Source organism: Anopheles arabiensis, chromosome X (genome assembly GCF_016920715.1).
Source record: "Anopheles arabiensis isolate DONGOLA chromosome X, AaraD3, whole genome shotgun sequence".
NCBI classification, from domain to species: domain Eukaryota; kingdom Metazoa; phylum Arthropoda; class Insecta; order Diptera; family Culicidae; genus Anopheles; species Anopheles arabiensis.
This window is the reverse complement of record NC_053519.1, coordinates 21662501-21683834: the sequence shown is the minus strand read 5'-3', so window position 1 is coordinate 21683834 and position 21334 is coordinate 21662501. Positions and strand designations below refer to the sequence as shown.

At 38.0% G+C, this 21334-nt stretch overlaps 2 protein-coding genes across 3 annotated transcripts in view; one reads left to right on the top strand and one right to left on the bottom strand.

The window, feature by feature from the left end:
• The first annotated feature begins 5691 nt into the window (after positions 1-5691).
• Positions 5692-21334, top strand: part of LOC120905724 (dnaJ homolog subfamily C member 16) — a 54886-nt gene continuing 39243 nt past the window's right edge. The window contains exons 1-2 of the mRNA XM_040316759.1: positions 5692-6088; positions 6177-7542. Of these exons, the coding sequence (XP_040172693.1) occupies positions 5901-6088; positions 6177-7542 (1554 nt within the window). The 5' untranslated portion in view covers positions 5692-5900. The remainder of the gene's footprint in view (positions 6089-6176; positions 7543-21334) is intronic.
• On the bottom strand, positions 16050-19521 carry LOC120905570. 2 transcript variants are annotated; one of them, XM_040316492.1, is made up of 3 exons: positions 16836-16970; positions 16677-16769; positions 16050-16560 (listed from the first exon to the last, which is right to left on the bottom strand). In XM_040316492.1, the coding sequence occupies exons 1-3, from the start codon at positions 16962-16964 to the stop codon at positions 16393-16395; spliced, it is 390 nt and encodes a 129-aa protein (XP_040172426.1). In that variant the 5' UTR covers positions 16965-16970; the 3' UTR covers positions 16050-16392. The 2 variants fall into 2 exon arrangements, 1 of the variants encoding a protein (XP_040172426.1); XR_005739919.1 differs by lacking the exons at positions 16677-16769; positions 16836-16970 and adding an exon at positions 19158-19521.

Below are 21334 nucleotides of genomic sequence, written 5' to 3'. Positions count from 1 at the left end.
TTTTCTTGTACTTCCGCATTTGTTGTCAAAACTTCAACATTACCGTTCAAATAGACATAGAGCGAGAACGTCACGCGCGACGACGCCTCAAGCGACAAAAAGTAGCTCAATTATGCAAACAGAGCTACTCGTCGCGCGCGACATTTCTGCTTCCCGTCCAAATAGACATACAGCGACGACGTCGCGCGCGAAAAACAGTAGCTCAATTTTGCAAACAGAGCTACTCGTCGCGCGTGACAATTTTGCTTTATCCTAAATAATCGAATTATCTAGTTTTTTTACAAGCCAGATTAATGCCAAACGCAAAAAAAAATAGATTTGAACACATTTTAACCTATTTTCATGTGTTTTCAAATAAAAAACAAGTTGGTTGACTGAGTCAAATATGCTCCTTGATCTACACCGAGTGAAATTTTGAGCTATTTTTCGTCGCGCGCGACGTTGTCGCTCTATGTCTATTTGGACGGTCAAACAAAATACAGTGGAGCGCCGTTTATACGGGTACCTTTTATCCGGCTGTCCGTTTATCCGTGCTGTTGAGAAATGACAGTTCAATACAATGGTGACATTTCGTTATGAGGAGGATATTTGAAAAAGCGGTTAAAAGAGCATATTGTCAAAACAAAAGACCCGATAATTCAAGGCAAATTTGAAATATTCTTGTTGAAAAAGCATGAAGTTAATAAAAACTGGGTTATTTTTATCAAAAAAATAAGAAAATTTTCCAAAAATTAATCAGGAATTGGTGATAAAATATATCATTTGATTCATTATCCGTGTTATTCGCTTATCCGTGCGAGGTCAAGTCCCGAAAAGCCCGGATAAACGGCGCTCCACTGTAATAAAATTATGATGTTTGTTTACGAGCCAGATTAGCGCCAAACGCAAAAAAATAGATTCGAAAACATGTTAACTTATTTTTTTTGTGTTTTCAAACTTAAAACCAAAGTGGATAGTGTCGTGATTTTCGCTCATTTTTACAATTTTATTTTTTCGTTTGCACTTGCCGATCTTTCCTCTACGCAATTAATCACAAGACTGCCTGAACTCCTCCTGTCAGATTCCGCATGCCGCGCTTTTTTGTTTTCGCTCGCTTCTCTTTCGGTCTCTTTCCTTTTGTTTGGTCTCTCTCTCCCTCTCCGTCTTTCGCCTTATTTCAAATCTCCATGCGCTGCCCGTTAGGTAATACAGTTTCCTCCCGTCTCCTACCCAAGTGCAGCACTGGAGCAAGTGAGATTTGAGTAATGGTCGTTGGTGTTGATACTCACGTATCTGAACACACGACCATTCGCATAGATTTTTGCTCGGAAAGTTAGAAGGCTATATAGGTCATGATACAGGGTTTCCCACGATTTATTGGTTGGTTCCCATCAATTTTTGGTGGGTTCCCATGTTTGTTTGGTGCGTTCCCACGGTTTTTTGGTCGTTTCCCAGAATTTTTTGGTGCAATTGTATTGATATCCAATCGGAAAATACCAATAAATTATGGGAACGAACCAAAAATCTATGGGATACGACCAAAAATTCGTGGGAACGCACCAAAAAATCATGGGAACTGACCAATAAATCGTGGGAAACCCTGTAAGATGAAACTTGCCGAAACACATTGCAAGAAAAGGAAAGCAATATAATAATCAGTTTTAATACGCCATCTATTGATCAAACCAATGAAGCTGTGGAGCTTTCATTTTTTTTCCATGGATATTCAATTTTCCAGTCGTTTAAGCTTAATCTGTGGTGCTTGGGTATTTTCTGACCTTTCCGCGACGCTTGGATATTTAATTCCTGCTATACGCCTCTCAACTCCTACAGATAGAAAGGAGGGGTCGTTATGTAGAATAATTGGGTATCGAGGCTTTAGAAACAAGCACAAAACCAGGATCGACGGCAGTTGTCAAATGCGACAAATGTTGCTGGTATTCGGATATGATAAATGATTTGTTTGGCACTAAAAATTTGTATTTTGCATCCACACTCCATAAATCGGCATTTTACACGTTATAATGCAACTGCTGCCTGAAAACAAACATCGATGGCTAATGTCAAACTGAATCTCAAAATGGCAACATGCCAAACGCAAAGAAGACACCTCCTCTATATTCCACCTCGCTTAAAACAAGTTGGTTGACTTAGTCAAATGAGCTACTTCAATCTACGCGCAATGAAATTTTGAGCTATTTAGCGATGAAATTTATTTTCGAGCTAATTTAGCGCGAAACAGTCGCGCGTGGTATTATCGCTCTATGTCTATTGGAACGGTTACGGAACGGTTTGAAAGGTTGCGATTAACCCAAGATGTTTTAATATGACAAGGTAAATAGCAAAATGACAGTTCTAGACTTAATTTAACAAAGGTGGATTAAATATATCAGGTGGTGGAAATGGGCCTTAGGCTGGAAATAGACGAACCGAGATCGTCGCGGTACCGCGAAATTCGCGCCTTGTTTATAACAGTTGTAGAACAGTTGAACTGTAAAATCCTCCGCGCCTCCAATCGCGCCTGCTGTTTCGCAGAGATACCCAACTTCGGTATTGCTGAGATTTTCGCGGTAGCGCGAACCGATTATTTTTACTTTTTCTGGCAGATTTGTGTGAAAACTCGTGTCGAGAAATGAGTTTTGTTTTTTATTTTGCATACACTATGTGAAATAAATAATTTGATTCGCAAATTGATAGAAAAATATTTCTTCTAGGCACATTCAATCGTCACCAGACCTCGGATGGTTCCATACACGAACCGCGATTATCTCGCCTATCTGTCAGATTTTATAACTTAATTGGCAGCTCAAGTCATACGCGATTTTCGCGGTACCGCGATGATCTCGGTTCGTCTATTTCCAGCCTTAGGCCCGTGGCAACGCTCAGCGGATGCGATTTTATCGGACGAGATTTATATGGGATTTGACAGATAACGTCGGACGTTCGATTTCGTCGTCCGGCGTTATCTGTCAAATCCTATATAAAAATTTGACAGGCCATCCGATAAAATCGCATGCGAAAAAGCGTTGCCACCGTCCTTAAGGCTGGAAATAGACGAACCGAGATCGTCGCGGTACCGCGAAATCCGCGCCTTGTTTATAACAGTTGTATAACAGTAGAGCTTTCAAATCTTCCGCGCCTCCAATCGCGCCTGCTGTTTCGCAGAGATACCCAACTTCGGTATTGCTGAGATTTTCGCGGTAGCGCGAACCGATTATTTTTACTTTTTCTGGCGGATTTGTGTGAAAACTCGTGTCGAGAAATGAGTTTTGGTTTTTATTTTGCATACACTATGTGAAATAAATAATTTGATTCGCAAATTGATAGAAAAATATTTCTTCTTGGCACATTCAATCGTCACCAGACCTCGGATGGTTGGTTCCATACACGAACCGCGATTATCTCGCCTATCTGTCAGATTTTATAACATAATTGACAGCTCAAGTCATACGCGATTTTCGCGGTACCGCGATGATCTCGGATCGTCTATTTCCAGCCTTAGAGCAAAAGTTTTCACTCGTTCTGTCCAAAAGTGATATTCAAATTTGATTATAAAAATATGCTATGAGACCACCTGCACTACATACACTTTGATTCCAGATTCGATCACCTGATTTCTTTAATGCACCTTGGGATAAATGTAAACAAAACCGTGTTTTCGAGCAGGTACTCGAATCTAATTCTAGCTTTTAGGCTAAAATTTTCTAGGCTGGAAATCGCAGGCTAGTTTTTTGTCTGGTTTTGTATGGATTGTTTACATGATTTCAGCCTCCAACTGTCAAACTCCATACAAAAAACTAACTAGAATCGTGAAGGCCCCCTATAATAGTTTTAAACCATAAAAATGGCTTTTATTAATTGATCAAAAGGGAAAATATTTTACAATGGACAATTGATGTGTCAAAGCAGTACAATTTTCTCACAGAACTCCCAAGTGCCACAAATCCACTAAACGACCACTAAACGGCTTCGAAACGACTCAAGTTCTCTACCTAAATGGAATATAGAAAGACTTCGTTTAGCAGACGGCAAACGACTCATGCATTCTAAAAATAGCGAAAAAGCTGGTGGCGCTCTCTGTTGGTGGGATACCCCAACCAGTTGAGCTTCATCGCTTGGAGGAGAGCTTTGGTTCGATTCAACTCCTCAAATCAAATCAAAACTCATTTATCTTTTTTATGGCTCATAGAAAAATTCTAAAAAATTAAAAAAAAGACGTGTAACATACAGTTCTCAAAGCTTTTGGAGCCATTTTACTGCGAAAATTTTGTAAAGTACTGAAAAAAATATTTTTTACATTTTGTAATTATTTTCAAAAGAATCCTGTCAATTTTGAAAAGCTATAACTACAAAACGGTAGTGAGTTGAACCAATCGATGCACAGTTTTAGAAACTGCATTAGTTTATTTAATTTTCATCACAATATTGCATAAATATTGGATAACGCATTCAAAAGTTATAAGCCTCCAAAGTCGCTGGCTACCCGGGTATCCCGGTTGCCTGGAATAGGGGTATTGGAAAAATTAATTCTTAAAAACAGTTTAATTATACTCCAAGAAATCTACGAAAAATTCCAGACAAAGATGGCTGCGTATCACAAAAATATACCAAATTTCAAGTCAATCGGATTCCTAGCATCAGAGAAATGAGCAATCAAAATCGATTTGGCTACCCGGGTAGCCGGTTGCCTGGAATAGGGTTAAAAAGCTATGAAGTTCCACCAAGTTCGGTACGCTTTCTTAACAAGCCTTCAAGTTCCATCATGAACCCTACACATAGTGCTAATCAGCCGCAAGGTTCCAAAGAGTATCGAGTACTAGTTAAAAAGTGTCATAGTTCCGAAAAGTACTTCTTATCTCTTAATCAGCCACAAAGTACGATATCGGAACGATTTTTCGTTAAACAGTCTCAAATCAGCTGTAGAGTTCGAATTAGTTATTTGGGTAGGCGGTCGTAGAATTAAGGGCCAATTTGTTTGCAAATGAAAAAACTGATTTTTTTTTCAAAATTCCAGAAAAACTGTGTTTAGTTAAACTGTAAGAAGATGCAGCTTAGCTAAAAATATCATGCAAACATGATGAGCAGATTAAGAGATATTAGCAATTGAATCCGCAAGGATGCAATGTCCTATACAAAATGTGTGATCCTACTATGGTAGGCGGTCGTAGAACAACATGTACAGTCTGTTCCCGAGTTACACGGTTCTTGACTTACGCGGATTCGGAGATACGCGGTTTTCTTAATTTGACACATCAAATGTCAAATCAGTGGAATTTGCTTCAACACTTGTTCAATGCAGTAATAATTTCTTTTTGCTGTTAAATTTAATCCACTTAAAAGCCAAAAATATCATCATGTTTTGCACTAATCGTATCAAATAAATGATAAATAAAATTAAAAAAAATATATCTCATATAAATATACATATATATAAAAATATATCAAATAAAAATATCGAGTAATCACATGTCATTTGACTGAAAATCTCGAAATTCAACTTACACGGATATTCGAGTTACGCGGATTCCTCGGGAACGCACAAACCGCGTAACTCGGAAACAGACTGTATTCTTTTGATCGTAGATACTACGGTTAAATTCTTAATTTTGTCTGGCTAGGAAGTCCCAATGATGGTGCCCGGCAAACGCGATGACAATTATTCTTCAAAGTACATACACCTTGGTATTCTTTACGCATATGTCAAAATGACGTGTGCAGAACAGCAGCATGATTATTTGTTGAAATTTTCATGGTGTGCCTGCTATGCGTTCATTGTATCTTGATTTTAAGCTTATAACACCATGAATAAGGAAAAGTTCTAGTCACAAATTCGCTGTGTTGCATAGTATTATAAAGTGCTTTTGCGGGAAAACGTGTAGATACACAAAATTTACATTAACACGTTAGATTAATGAGAAAAAATGAAGACCAAAGCAATTAATAATCGTCATTGGAAATCCGTAGTTTATTGGATCAGGCTTTTAGTATTTTTTGCCTCTATCTGCTTAAGTCTAAGTGCGTCCAGTGATCCCTACTCAATTCTAGGGGTACATAAACGAGCATCCATGCAGGACATACGTCGTGCTTATAAACAATTGGCAAAGGAATGGTAAGTAATGATACAAATCAATCGCAATGAAATCCCAGCGATACCAAAGAGAATACAAAATTATGCAAAATGATTGATTTTTCTACAGGCATCCTGATAAATCCAAACATCCCGAAGCTGAAACAAGATTTGTAGAAATCAAACAATCCTACGAATTGCTATCAGATTCGGAACGTAGACGAGCCTTTGACCAATATGGAATAACAAACGAAGATGCAGTTCTCGATCATAATCGTCCAGAATATAATAATTATGGTCGTTTCAAGGACACATTTGAACATTTCTATGGAGCACATAACTTCAATTATCATGATCAAGATATTAGTTTGTATCATCGCCTTTCAATTACCACAAAATACTATGAAACCAACATTGTACCGAAAAGTCGTCATACACCTCAGATACTCATGTTTTACGCCGATTGGTGCTTTGCATGCATGAAAGCTGCAAATTCTTTCAAAAAGTTAATAGACACGCTTGAACCATATGGAATTACTTTTGCCACTGTTAATGCCGGCCACGAAGAACAACTTGTAAGAAAAGTCGGTGTACACTCGCTACCATGCGTAATTATGGTGCTAAATGACCATAATTATGTTTACAAAGATAGTGTTTTCAATCCACAGCACGTTGTGGATTTTATAAGACAAAAAATGCCTTATAAATTATTGACGCCTGTTACAGATAATACGCTTGACAAATTTTTGAACGGATGGGTTGATAATCGGGTTCGTGCTCTAATTTTAGAACCAAGAATGCAACCACGACTACGTTATCTTATAACTGCATATTACTTTCGCGAACGAGTAGTATTTGGGTTTGTTGAACTTAACTCTAAAGAAACTGCATACATTCAAGCTAAATTTAAAGCGCATCCTGAACTTGATACATTACTTATTTTTAATGAATTTCCGCCTCAACCAATTGCGACGGTCACAATGTCTGATATTCCTTCAACAACGTTGAACAATATTATTTCACTCAACAAATATCTCATACTTCCACGACTTTCATCCCAAGACATGCTGGAAAGTGTATGTCCAGCTGAATGGAATCGCCCTCGTAAAAAATTGTGCGTTGTGTTAGTCACTGAAAATACCAGATTGCATGATGGAGCACGTACTGTAATGCGTAAGATAGCTTTAGAATCTCTTTATAATCGAGAGAAAGTACGGTTTGCTTACATCTATCAAGAAAAACAGAATGATTTCATCAGCGCTTTTTCAAAACACAATCAATCGAAAGAAACACTACTGCAGATTATTATCTTTTGGCGTCGAGATACCAAACATATTCGTTATGAATGGGTCGATCAAACTATTCTCGAAGCAGATAAAGTCTTAGAAAACGACTCACACGATCAATATTTCAACAATACAAAACAAAAACTGGATTCAATAATTCATCGCTTGCTACGATCCACGGAAGCGCTTAGTTTTGAAACGGAAGTCAAGGTAATTATACTAATTTTTAAGTGCTTTTATGAAACTAAAACGAAGAGTTATTAATCTATCGAGTTATTTGCCCGAGAGAGTCTCGGACAGTGCTTTTGTTCTCCGTTCCGATTCAATCGTCGCGTGGGGGGAAGGAAAGGGAGATAAAACTATGATAATGACGCATTTTGCACATCATCATCAAACACCAAGTATGAGTCTCTTCATCCGTGGGGCCCCTATTGAGCACCGAAGTTCTCGATGATACTACTATAATCACTGTTGTATATGCTGTATATGCTTACCATCCACAGGCCCTTAAATTGACGGGCCGCGGCCGCTTAGTCCGCGTACAATTATGTCCAATGCACTTGAGACGTATTGATATTCAGACGTGCTACTTCATTTGGCCCGAAATAATTTTCTATGTCGTCGCATTCATTTTCTTCGCCTCATATGAAGTCTTTTCATAGGGGATCTTAGCTGGAGCCGTCCGCGATATCAAGTGCGAAGGTTGCCTTAAGCGTGATGACGTTCCGTAAACAACTGATCCCGTTGTCCTGTCAATTGCTGCGGTTGCGGTAAATGATGGTACGCTTGCGAAATCAAGTAAAAATCCTATATTAGCAGTTGAAATGCTCAAACAAACCTGCTGATAACTAAATGAATAACCCTTGTTTTGGGATAATTTTTCCTGCGGAGCAGAGATATACCTATATTCTTTATATTATTATATTCACAATTGTTTTTACAAAACAGTATTAAATCCCTTTAACTTAATTTTGAAAAAAGTTGGAACTTTGCGGACGGCTCCAGCTAAGATTCCCTGTAAAAAAAACTCCATATAAAGTGTCGGACAAATCAATAGGACCACTTATCAATTTATTATTCACTTATCATATTTCATGGCTTAAAGTGAATCAATCTTTACCAAACTTTCATGAAAGCACTATTGAGTTGAGAAACAAAAAAGTTATGATAAGAAATGTGAAAATAACCCAAAAATCATGCGCCAAAATAATAGGACAAGTTCAGAAAATTTTAAAATAATTATCGTTTATTATTATTAATAAACAGTTTTTGATGTTATTGAGTTGTCGGATAACTTAACTTAAATTAGTGAACTAATGCGTATACATTTTTTTTTGTAGAAACGCTTAGCGCTGTGGCAATTCGCTGTGTCTTTAATTAACATGCTCTAATTTACTAATGCGAGAATATTAGGGGCCGTCCATAAATTACGTAACGCTGAAATTGGGATTTTCGACCCCCTCCCCCCTATCGTAACAAAACGTAACGTTAGAGGAGACCCCCCTTCCAAAATTACGTAACGCATGATCGAACACCCCCCCCCCTTAATTTGGTTTTGCACCAACAAATACAAAAAAATATGGGTTTATATTTTTTTATTTGATTGCTTTTATAAAGTATGCAGAGTTGTTTTAATAAATGTTTAATTAAAATTAATGTTTAACTAATGAAAGGAAAGTTAGATACAAAATTTATAATTAAAGAAACGCACGAATTATCCAACTAATCCTGATTGACAGCACCGCACGACTGTTGTTTACCAACAATAATATACAGGTCGATGCGTTTAGCGTAGGATGACATGTAACTGTTTGAATTTTGTTGACGGTAAGATTGAAAACTACAGTCTTTACCTGAGACACACGGCTCTTAAACCTGTATTACACGGTGGATTTTTTCATGGCAATTTTCTGTCAAACCTCTGTTTTGGTATTTTATAAATGTCAATTTCGTATTCCCTATCAAAAGATGTAAAGAAATAAAAGTGCAAAACTTACCCAGGTGGGCGATCATTTGTCAGTGACCAGTGATAGGATTGTATTACGTTACGTAACAGAATGTGAACCCTCCCTCTCCCCTATGTAACAAACCGTAACGCTACAGGGAACCCCCTCCCCCCCCTTTGAGCGTTACGTAATTTATGGATGCCCCCTTACGGCACTCGCATGAGGGTTTTGAGTTCCCTTTGCACGGAGAGACGAAATAGTGGTGAGTACCTTCGGCTATGGGTATAAAAGCGCGTCAAAGCGCGTCGCTTACACTGTATTCTTAGCCGTTACCTAGAACACTTCACACGATCAATTAGCTCGTGTATTTTTGGGTGCACTACTTCAAGCGCTTGATTGAAGGAATTCCAACGATGGGCCGTAGTGCACACTCCACACAACAACAGCGTTTCGATATCAAACGTTTGTCCGCTGCTAGGTACTCCCAGCGAAAAATCGCGGAAATACTTGGCCGATCCAAAACATTCGTGTATAACGCGCTGCATAGCACGGGCACGAAAATACCAACGGGTCGGCCACGCAAGACATCCGCTAGGGATGATGCTCGGATGACGCGATTGTGCAAGGTTGATCCTTTCAAGTCGGCCAGGGCAATTAGGAACGAGCTGCAACTGTCCGTAAGTGATCGGACAGTGCAGCGTCGCCTATTTGAAAACAACCTGGTAGGCCGGAATCTCCGCAAAGTTCCGTTGCTTCGACGGTGCCACGTTCAAGCCCGGTTGCAGTTTGCTCGAGAGCACTACGACTGGCAGGTGAAAACCTGAACAAGTGGCGAAATGTACTGTGGTCGGATGAGTCCAAACGAGTCCGGACGAATGGTCGGAACTTGGTAGGTTCGGATGGGAAACTCTTTGTGCGTCGTCCAAAGAATACCGCCTACCGGCCACAGTACACTTTAAAAACCGTGAAGCACGGCGGAGGCAACATAATGGTTTAGGCATGTTTCTCTTGGTACGGTGTCGGTCCTATCTTTTGGATAAAAGATATCATGGACCAACAGCGATACTTAAACATCATCCAAACTGTCATGCTGCCTCATGCAGAGTGGGAGATGCCATTGAAATGGCAATTCATGCATGACAACGATCCAAAACATATCGCAAAAGCGGTTAAAAAATGGTTTGTTGATCAAATAATTTACGTTATGAATTGACCTGCACAATCGCCTGACCAGAATCCGATCGAGAACCTGTGGAAGATTGTTAAAGCTAAGCTTCCACCGGCAGGTTCTCGAACTAAAGAGAAACTGTGGCATCATATAGAGAATGCTAGGTAAAGCATTCCGCCATCGATTTGGTGGAATCCATGCCTAAAAGGATGCGAGCTGTCATCCGGAACAATGGGAATGCTACCAAATATTAAATGCTGCCAAGTTAGCCCAGGATAAGGCTGTTTTGTTATTTTCTTTAGTTTTTCAAATGTACGGGCTGGCCACATTGCGAATTAAAAGCCGGAGCTGTTGATAAATGATAAATGGTTAAAATATTAAAATTTTCTATACTGGTCCTATTATTTTGGCGCATGATTTTTGGGTTTTTTAAATATTTCTTATCATAACTTTTTTGTTTGTTAACTTATCAACAAACTTTAAAAGCAGACTTTAAGCCAACATCCGAAAAGTGCTTTCATGAAAATTGGGTAAAGATTGATTCACTTTAAGTCATGAAATATGATAAATGAATAAAAAATGATAAGTGGTCCTATTGATTTGTCCGACATTGTAAGGAAAAGCGGGGCAAAATAGGCATGTGGGGCAAAATGGGGACCTTCTATTTAAGCATTATTTCACTATACATTCAAATGCTCAAAATGTATTCATTGAATTGGAAGATTCTTTACGGCCAAGCTACACGCACCGGACGACATCGGACGATGCCATAAATCCGTTAACTTTAACTGTGAAATCTCATACAAAATCGAACCGCTGTGATCCGACACGGCCCGGCCCGACGGGAATCTCTTGTCTGCGGTCCTACGTTTTGTGGCATCATCCGATGTCGTCCGGTACGTGTAGCTTGGCTGTTAAACACCATGTAAGTTTTATATCCCTTTGTAATGCGATGTGGTAAGCTGGGGCCGATCCCGTGGTACAGTCGTCTACTCGAACGACTCAATAACATGCCCATCATGGGTTCAAGCCCAGAATGGACTGTCTCCCCGTAGCAAGGTTTGACTATCCGGCTACGTGGTAAATAATTAAGTCTCGAAAGCCTGTATAGGCCGGCATGTCCGCGTAGGACGTTACGCCAAATAGATGAAGAAAAAGAATGCGATGATTGTACAACTGTACCTCGAGTACCGTCGCGGTAGGTGAGTTTTTACTAACATGAGCCGAGGTGGAATAAAACTTTGTTCGTGCGTACTTTGGACGCTTGATCGTCCAGGCGATCATAGAAACCTTTAGGAGGTTTCCCTTACTGGAAACGTTGGAGTTTAGAGGCCTTACCTTGGGTAGGGGGACATAACTAAACTCTTTAAATGAGAAGTCGATATATGTTGGATGGGCATAGTCCTATCCTCACAGTCCGAACGACCCGCTGCGCAAAGCGATCGAAAACTTCTCCAACTCAAACTCCAAACATATTTCACAGCCCATGGCTATATATCGAAAATATATATATCGAAAATATATCGAAATTATCAGCGCTGAAATTTTAGGATTGAAATATTTCTTCGATCGGAATCCAAGCGTTTTCCCTGACATTTCTGCTCGCTTTTTCGATCGCTTTTGGCGGAAAGCGATAAAAAATTCGAGCTACAAAACTGCTCGATTTTGTCGTGCGGGGAATCTGGTTTGCCATGGTCGGAATTGGTTTTATTTATACTCAAGATAAGTTGTGGGTTTCGTACATTTGGTTTTGTAATGTGTATTTGTCCTAATTAAATGTCATTGTTATTGGTAACAATTTATAAATTGAAATGGTGTGAGGTGTTTGTCGATGTGTCCCTATGGTTCGGTTTTACTGTATTGTGAAAGAAGGTTTCAACTATTGCTGCTAAAGAATGGATGTTTTTGTCGCTGAGCTTATAACTTGCTATGCGTTCTCGGTTCACCTAGTTTGTTGCAGTAACGCCTGATTTGCTTATTATGCGTCTTTCGGGTGTTTTCAAGAAGTCTGTTACAATTGTTTTTATATGAACGGTGTGGAAGAATTCAGACTTCCGGTTGCTTTGGTATGATCTGATTTGCTGAGTGTGTTATAATGAATGTGTTGCAATAGTGTGGTTTGGCTTTCTGAAGTATGTTACAATGAGTCTATAGCTGATAATGTGGTTTATAATAAGTTCTATTTTGCAGATATGCTACACCTTTAATTACAAATAAACCGGGTATGGTGTGACTATTCGTTCTTCCTTGCACACGTCTTTTGTTATTCATCTATCGTGAAGTTGTGGTCGTGTCGAATTTAACTGTGAATTTAGTGAGCGATCCCAATTTTTGAACAGAACTGATAATGTTTGTCCCCTTTAGCAATTTTAAGGTTACCCAATCATACATCGCCATGTACCTTGGCATTTTGCATTTTGGTTTCGGGCCTCTACCTTCATTCCGCCCGGGCGACTGGGTTCCGACTCTGGCACTGATGGTTGATTCCTGTATCTATTCGTGTGGTGCATCATCAGCGTCGTGCGAGTAATAGCATGATGCATGGCTGCTGTTTAACAGGAAATCCGTTCTTCGCAGATTTGTATGCTTTCTCCTGTGACTGGTTGGTCCACGATTTCCGGTAACCCTTTTTTAAGGTTGTGTGATGACATCTGTTAATCTACAATTGATAGCAGATGAAAAATATCTTTGACACGGGGTAAAGTCTTTACACGTTAGTGTCATGAAGCTAAACCACCAAAAAGCAATTTTTGTAAAGCTTTTTTTGTCGTTTTTCATCAGTTGCAAACGGATGTTTTATATATCCGAAAATATAAAGAATGCATATTTAAATAGCATTAGATCCATAGTAGCCAAATTAGGTCCAACGCTTGAGAATGCGTTCGTTCTATAAGCCGAATTCGCACACGGATTCGAACGCGTTGATACTATAATCTCTCTCGACTAATCGCGTGACGACACGTCTCGCCACCACGTGTGATGCAAGAGGAATGCGATCTCTAGCGTCCGGTGAGAGAGTGATCAAAAGGATCAAGCAACTGGGGAATGGCTCTCTTTCTACCAAAGCCATCGTATCGTGCAGACGAGTTCGCGAATGTTATCGAAGTTAAAATAAATCTTGCAGTGATAAGGCGTAGAAATATACTTTCGTGATTCGTTTTACAGTTTAGTGAAAGAAAGTAGTTAATTCGTGTCTTGTAAAGTAGGTAATATTCGTGTCTCGGCTTCGTGCAAAAACATTTGGTGCAACAACAAACGAGCACACGATTGAAACTTCGTGCAACAACAAACGAGCACACGATTGAAAATTTGTTTGTACAAATTTGATAGAAATCATGCCAAAAATGGTTCCCAAATGTTTTGTCACGCCTCCAGATTGGATACTTTATTGTTGAATAATTCACTAATAACTTTTATCCAGCATTTATGACAAGTGTACATCTTTACCGTAATGCTCGTGTTTACTTACCATCCTCAAGATAACGGTTTTTGAAAACGTATGATATAATAATTATGATATAATAAAGTATCGAAGCATAGTGAACCGGGAAAACTCCAAAAAATCCGGGAAAACCCGGGAAAACCTCGGGAATTTAAAATCGTGATTCGAGTGGCCTCCCTGATTATAGGTTTAAACCCACTACGGGCATGGTGGTAAGTCGTGCGTGTTGACGAATGCACCATTCTAGGGGGTTTGGCTTGCACTGACTAATTTATTAAGCATAATAGGATAGTCAGTCCTACGTACGGGGGCACAGTCATGGTTTTACATGTATACATGTTTTAACATGTATGAAATAAATTGAAGAACAAAAAATTCAACTTTTAATAGTTAAATAGCAACAAGACTCATCTTTGATAAAAATGTAATGCTAATACGTCGAGCAGACTAAACAATACATGCGTTAGAATTTGCAAAACTGCAATTCTACCTAACCGGTAAGGTGGGGAACTAATAGAATAACACCGAAAAAATCTTTTTTTTCGAGGACACAACGAAAACATGTTTTGAACATGTTTGAAACATGTTTTGAGAAATGTGAACGACTTTTCTATTGCAAAATATCAATAAATAAAAGTACAAAAACTACCCGGAGGCGGTCATTGAATTTAGGGTTAAGCGGTAATACCAGGCTTATGTAGGCTTTCTAAAAAATGAAGTTCAATGCAATCTGATATTCCCAGTGTATTATTTTTTTATACATATTACCTTTAGTGTTTTAACTTAAAACTGTTTAAAAAAGGTAGAAAATGTGTGTTGGTTAGAGAAAATGTGTCAATAACGCAGATTTGGAATCTGATGGTTGTTGGACATCTCGACTTGTTCTTGTTTGACATTTCTAACTGAACGAAGGATTTTGTCAAACTGTAACTGACTCAAACGGAGACCACCCAGCGGTCTGAGCAGGCTTCAGAGGGGCTTCACAAGTCCTTTACAATCTGATCTGAAGCCTGCTCCAATGAGAGGCATAATGACTGCTTTTTCTCAAGTGTTACGCATCATTGTGCACACCAAAAAAGGTGCCGGTTATTCATAGTGATCGTTGTCATCATTACAAAAGGACATTTTTTATTTCAGTTTAAACTGTTAATTTGTATCGCATACGCTCTAGACGATCGTTTGTTTAACGACCGCCTAGGACTAGTGTTGGGCATTGTGCGCGAGTGCGCACTGTGCGCACAGCACACCTCAATGTGCGCACTGCACAGCACACTTTGTACTGTGCGAGCACACTTCGCGTGCGTGCGCACTCCGCACTTTTCGCACACTTCGCACAGTGCGCGCACTTTTCGCACACTCCGCACAGTGCGCGCACTTTTCGCACACTCCGCTCTCTCTCTCTCTCTCTCTCTCTCTCTCTCTTTCTTTTTTTTCACTCTCTCTCTCTCTCGCTCTCTCTTTCTATCTCTCTCTCGCTCTTTCTTTCTCTCTCTCTCTCTCTCTCTCTCTTTCTTTCTCTCTCTCTCTCTCTCTCTCTCTCTCTCTCTCTCTCTCTCTCTAATGATATGTCATTGATTGCTTTGTGTACGTTCGACATACATTTGACAATGTTGTTTTGAGATTTTACGAATTGGAAATGAAGCTTACAGTTGAAGCTTGAGTCAGTTAGAGAAACCCCGTATTTTACAACCTGGTTTGAGAACCTGTACGACAAAAGGCGGTTACACCACCTGACTTCCTATAATATGGTACGAAGTGTGCTCTCTCAGTGCAAACCCATATAACAATGGGGAATTATTTCTATGGCAAACGGGGTGTGAGGTAGCGAGAAACAGGTTGCGACGAGCGAGAGGCTCTGTTAATTCAGAGAGAGGGGAATGAAATAACCCAAATAGCATTGGAGCGTTACGTTTCGCGATTTTTGTATGGAGGCGTTACTGCTCGCTACCTGCTCATAACACTGCTCGATAGCAGTCCTTAGTGAGCAGGTAGCGTGTAACATTCTATGTAAGCTCAATGAAAGCTCAAAGCTCAAGCGTTACTTAGCGAGTGCTCGAACCACAGTATAACGCTGAGGGTTCTGTATTCGGATGTAAACAAAAACACACACACTTTTTTTAAATTTCGATGCACATTGTCCAGTACAACAATAAAATGTATTTTATTTAACTATTATTCAATACTTACATGCCCCAATATATGGTTTTACACGTTTAAATACGATTTCAACCATCACTTTGGATGGTATCAACGGATGCCGACGGCGTTGTTGTCTCTGCGTCAGGCACATGTATTGTTGCCGCTTCTAATGCTCGGGTCGTTTTTTCGTTAGCAGTAGCACAACGATTAAACGCACTAATTGTACCACTTGCAAAGCGATACAAATAAAGCAAAACACATAATACACCGTACAACACACTTCTTCGCAACACTTGCACATAAACACCACTTGTCGATGCGGTGATACAATGTCCTGTTTGCAGTGGAAAAATAACAATGAAAGATTAGAATGCTTTCAAATATGACATTATTTTATAATACTTTCCTTTCCATGCTATTTTGTGGTGTATGGAAACGTTGGTTTGCTTGAAGATACACAACGACCGGTGTGTTGGTCCAGTTGAGAATGTGCCGATCACGATCACAGCCGGCTTTAGTGATTGTTGTAGAAACTGTAACAAAGATCAATATCATTAAATCTGCATTATTTTTACAATTCATTGTGATTTCATGAAAAATAAAGTGAAAAAGTAAAGTAAAAGTGAAAAAGTAAAACATTTCATCTTACCGGCGTCGTATTTCGTCGGCATACACACACACACAGCTGCTCGATCATACTCGGACAAATGTTGCTAAATTTCGGGATGATATGATGTTTTTCCTGTGGAATAATGTGTTCAAACATTAAAAGATAGTTTATTCACTGAAATATGCACAGAACACTTACCTTTTCCCGAGTTTTCACATAAAATTTCACGATTATTCTGCACACAATCTTTACGGGCGGTTGTCCGTGTTTGTTTACGTTTCTAACTTGACAGATATGCGAGCTGTCATGTGACGAAGTGAAATACATTCAAACCTCGCCAATTGCAAGTCTGCTTTTTCAATTGAATACAAAAAATCCGAGTTGTTCACATAAATATGAGAAAAAGTCAGTTTATCCAGTTTGTATAAAATAACAAACATGACAAAATACGCAGACATTAGTCGTGTTACAAAATGTCTTTCTAATAAACATTTTTTTTTTTTGTAGACATATGATATAAATGCAATTAGCGAGTTCTAATTGTATCATGTATATTGATATTTTCGAAGCGGTTTAAGTTAAAACAAACATCAGTGTTTTTTTTAAATAATCAGAAAGATAATTATAAACTTAATAATGATAAAAATGTATTTTATTACATTTATGTACAACAATAACCTAACTAGTAAGCATGTTCATGCACGTGTGTAATTATTTGATAATTTTTTTGTGATCCCTATATGAATGTTATTAAGTAAAACAGACAATTTACTCTGTTCCTTTTTCAATTCTTGAAGATAAGGTTGTTTTTAAATAGAAACATGTAGGTTTGTTTAAAAAAACATATATAAATACATATATATATAAACACACATACATATATAAATATAAATATAGAAATATATGTATATATATATATATATATATATATATATATATATATATATATATATATACATATATACATATATATAGATATATATATATATATATATATATATATATATATATATATATATATATATATATATAGATATATATATATATATATATATATATATATATATATATATATATATATATATAATTGTTTCATAACATTTTAGTACAAGTTTTTGTTAATTTTGTTTTCAAATATGTGATCTGAATCGTTATGAAATATCCATCACTCATCTTTTCCAAATTCAGTTAGACCATCTCGCTTTGCTTTGAATTCTAAGTCAGAATGTATGGGGTGCGCGGTACGGGTAAGAAGAACATAGGGGCGGGGGTACAAATAAACGCATCACAACACCAAAGTCTGGGTGAGACGGTGATGGTGTGAAACGCTTCTTGCTTCAAGCTCTTGCGGTAACAGCGTTAAAGGCAACAACAACAACAGAGAATAACGCATCGCGTAGAAACAAACACACCGTTCGTGGGTATGTCAGGGGGGGAAACAACGGGAAAAGCTCAATTCTCTCTCAGCGATGCCGCTTGGGAAAGGAGAAAGCGAAGAGCAACACATAAGGAGAGCGAGAATGCCATGGCGAGGAGTAACAAAGGATGAGGAAGAAATAGAAGAAGCTATGTAGGAAGCAAACAGCAACACATACGGAGAGCGAGGATGCTATAATGAGCGGTGACAAAGAAAGAGAAAGAGTGATATAAAACAAGCCCAAATAGCATTGGAGCGTTACGTTTCGCGATTTTTGTATGGAGGCGTTACTGCTCGCTACCTGCTCATAACACTGCTCGATAGCAGTCCTTAGTGAGCAGGTAGCGTGTAACATTCTATGTAAGCTCAATGAAAGCTCAAAGCTCAAGCGTTACTTAGCGAGTGCTCGAACCACAGTATAACGCTGAGGGTTCTGTATTCGGATGTAAAGAAAAACACACACACTTTTTTTAAATTTCGATGCACATTGTCCAGTACAACAATAAAATGTATTTTATTTAACTATTATTCAATACTTACATGCCCCAATACATGGTTTTACACGTTTAAATACGATTTCAACCATCACTTTGGATGGTATCAACGGATGCCGACGGCGTTGTTGTCTCTGCGTCAGGCACATGTATTGTTGCCGCTTTTACCCCTCGGGTGAATCGTTAGAAAGCTGTATCACAACGATTAAACGCTCTAAATGTACCACTTGTAAAGCGATACAAATAAAATAAAACACATAATACACCGTACAACACACTTCTTCGCAACACTTGCACATAAACACCACTTGTCGATGCGGTGATACAATGTCCTGGTTGCAGTGGAAAAATAACAAGGAAAGATTAGAATGCTTTCATATGTGACATTATTTTATAATACTTTCCTTTCCATGCTATTTTGTGGTGTATGGTAACGTTGGTTGAGAATGTGCCGATCACGATCACAGCCGGCTTTAGTGATTGTTGTAGAAACTGTAACAAAGATCAATATCATTAAATCTGTATTATTTTTACAATTCATTGTGATTTCATGAAAAAGTAAAGTGAAAAAGTAAAGTAAAAGTGAAAAAGTAAAACATTTCATCTTACCGGCGTCGTATTTCGTCGGCATACACACACACACACAGCTGCTCGATCATACTCGGACGAATGTTGCCAAATTTCGGGATGAAATGATGTTTTTCCTGTGGAATAATGTGTTCAAGCATTAAAAGATAGTTTATTTACTGAAATATGCACAGAACACTTACCTTTTCCCGAGTTTTCACATAAAATTTCACGATTATTCTGCACACAATCTTTACGGGCGGTTGTCCGTGTTTGTTTACGTTTCTAACTTGACAGATATGCGAGCTGTCATGTGACGAAGTCAAATACATTCAAACCTCGCCAATTGCAAGTCTGCTTTTTCAATTGAATACAAAATTCCGAGTTGTTCACATAAATATGAGAAAAAGTCAGTTTATCCAGTTTGTATAAAATAACAAACATGACAAAATACGCAGACATTAGTCGTGTTACAAAATGTCTTTCTAATAAACAAAATCTATCTTTTTTTTGTAGACATATGATATAAATGCAATTAGCGAGCTCTAATTGTATCATATATATTGCTATTTTCAAAGCGGTTTAAATTAAAACAAACATCAGTGTTTTTTTAAATAATCAGAAAGACAATTATAAACTTAATAATGATTAAAATGTATTTTATTACATTTATGTACAACGATAACCTAACTAGTAAGCATGTTCATGCACGTGTGTAATTATTTGATAATTTTTTGTGATCCCAATATGAATGTTATTAAGTAAAACAGACAATTTACTCTGTTCCTTTTCAATTCTTCAAGATAAGGTTTTTTAAGTAGAAACATGTAAGTTTGTTTAAAAAAACATATATAAATACATATATAAATACACATACATATATAAATCAAAATTTAGAAACATATATATATATATATATATATATATATATATATATATATATATATATATATATATATATATATATATATATATATATATATATATATATATATATATATATATATATACATATATATATATATATATATATATATATATATATATATATATATATATATATATATATATATATATATATACTTATATATACATTTTTTCATATGGTATATTATATTATAACATATATAATATACTATATATAAGTTGTTAATATAATTATCTTTATATCATTATACCGATGGCGGAAACCTTTAATTTTTTCATAAAATTTTAGTACAAGTTTTTGTTACTTTTGTTTTAAAATATGTGATCTGAATCGTTATGAAATATCCATCACTCATCTTTTCCAAATTCAGTTAGACCATCTCGCTTTGCTTTAAATTCTAAGTCAGAATGTATGGGGTGCGCGGTACGGGTAAGAAGAACATAGGGGCGGGGGCACAAATAAACGCATCACAACACCAAAGTCTGGGTGAGACGGTGATGGTGTGAAACGCTTCTTGCTTCAAGCTCTTGCGGTAACAGCGTTAAAGACAACAACAACAACAGAGAATAACGCATCGCGTAGAAACAAACACACCGTTCGTGGGTATGTCAGGGGGGAAACAACGGGAAAAGCTCAATTCTCTCTCAGCGATGCCGCTTGGGAGGAGCGTGACAACACATCGAGAGAGTGTAGCTACCCAAGGAAACATTTTGGACCTAGCTTGAACAAAAACTGGGCTGTCTTGCTCTACCTTCTATACCGCACCTGCTTGCACTCATTCGCGAGCGTTAAAATATACTCTCCCGATTTCATGTTCTCGCGAATTGCCTGCTGCTGTAAGAACGTATGAGTGAATGTGTAGCGTTTTTCTCTGTGCATCCTCTTCTCCCCCCTCGTTCGTACTCCCTTCTTCCATCGATCCGATGCGCGATTCCTGATTCGACCGCGCAATAACATTTGTAAGGTTCCGCCACAATGAGATACTGTACGGAAATATACAGGGCATTTCCTTTAAGCATCCGTGGTCCACACGGAACGCCGATGAACCAAACACCACCGGCCAATGTCAAATTCTCGATATTGGCGGTGACTGGTGAATGTGTCCCACCCCTTCCTCATCAACTTAAATTCACTTACTTCTCATCTCCTTCCCTTTCCCCTTCTCCTAGAACTCATGCAAATGGAATTCTAGAGAGAAGTGGAGAAGAGGGGAGGAATCAGCTTTTAGCTCTCTCTCAAAAAATAAGTCCAAAATTGTCTGCCTTTGGGTACTAGTTTGGGTACTGAGATA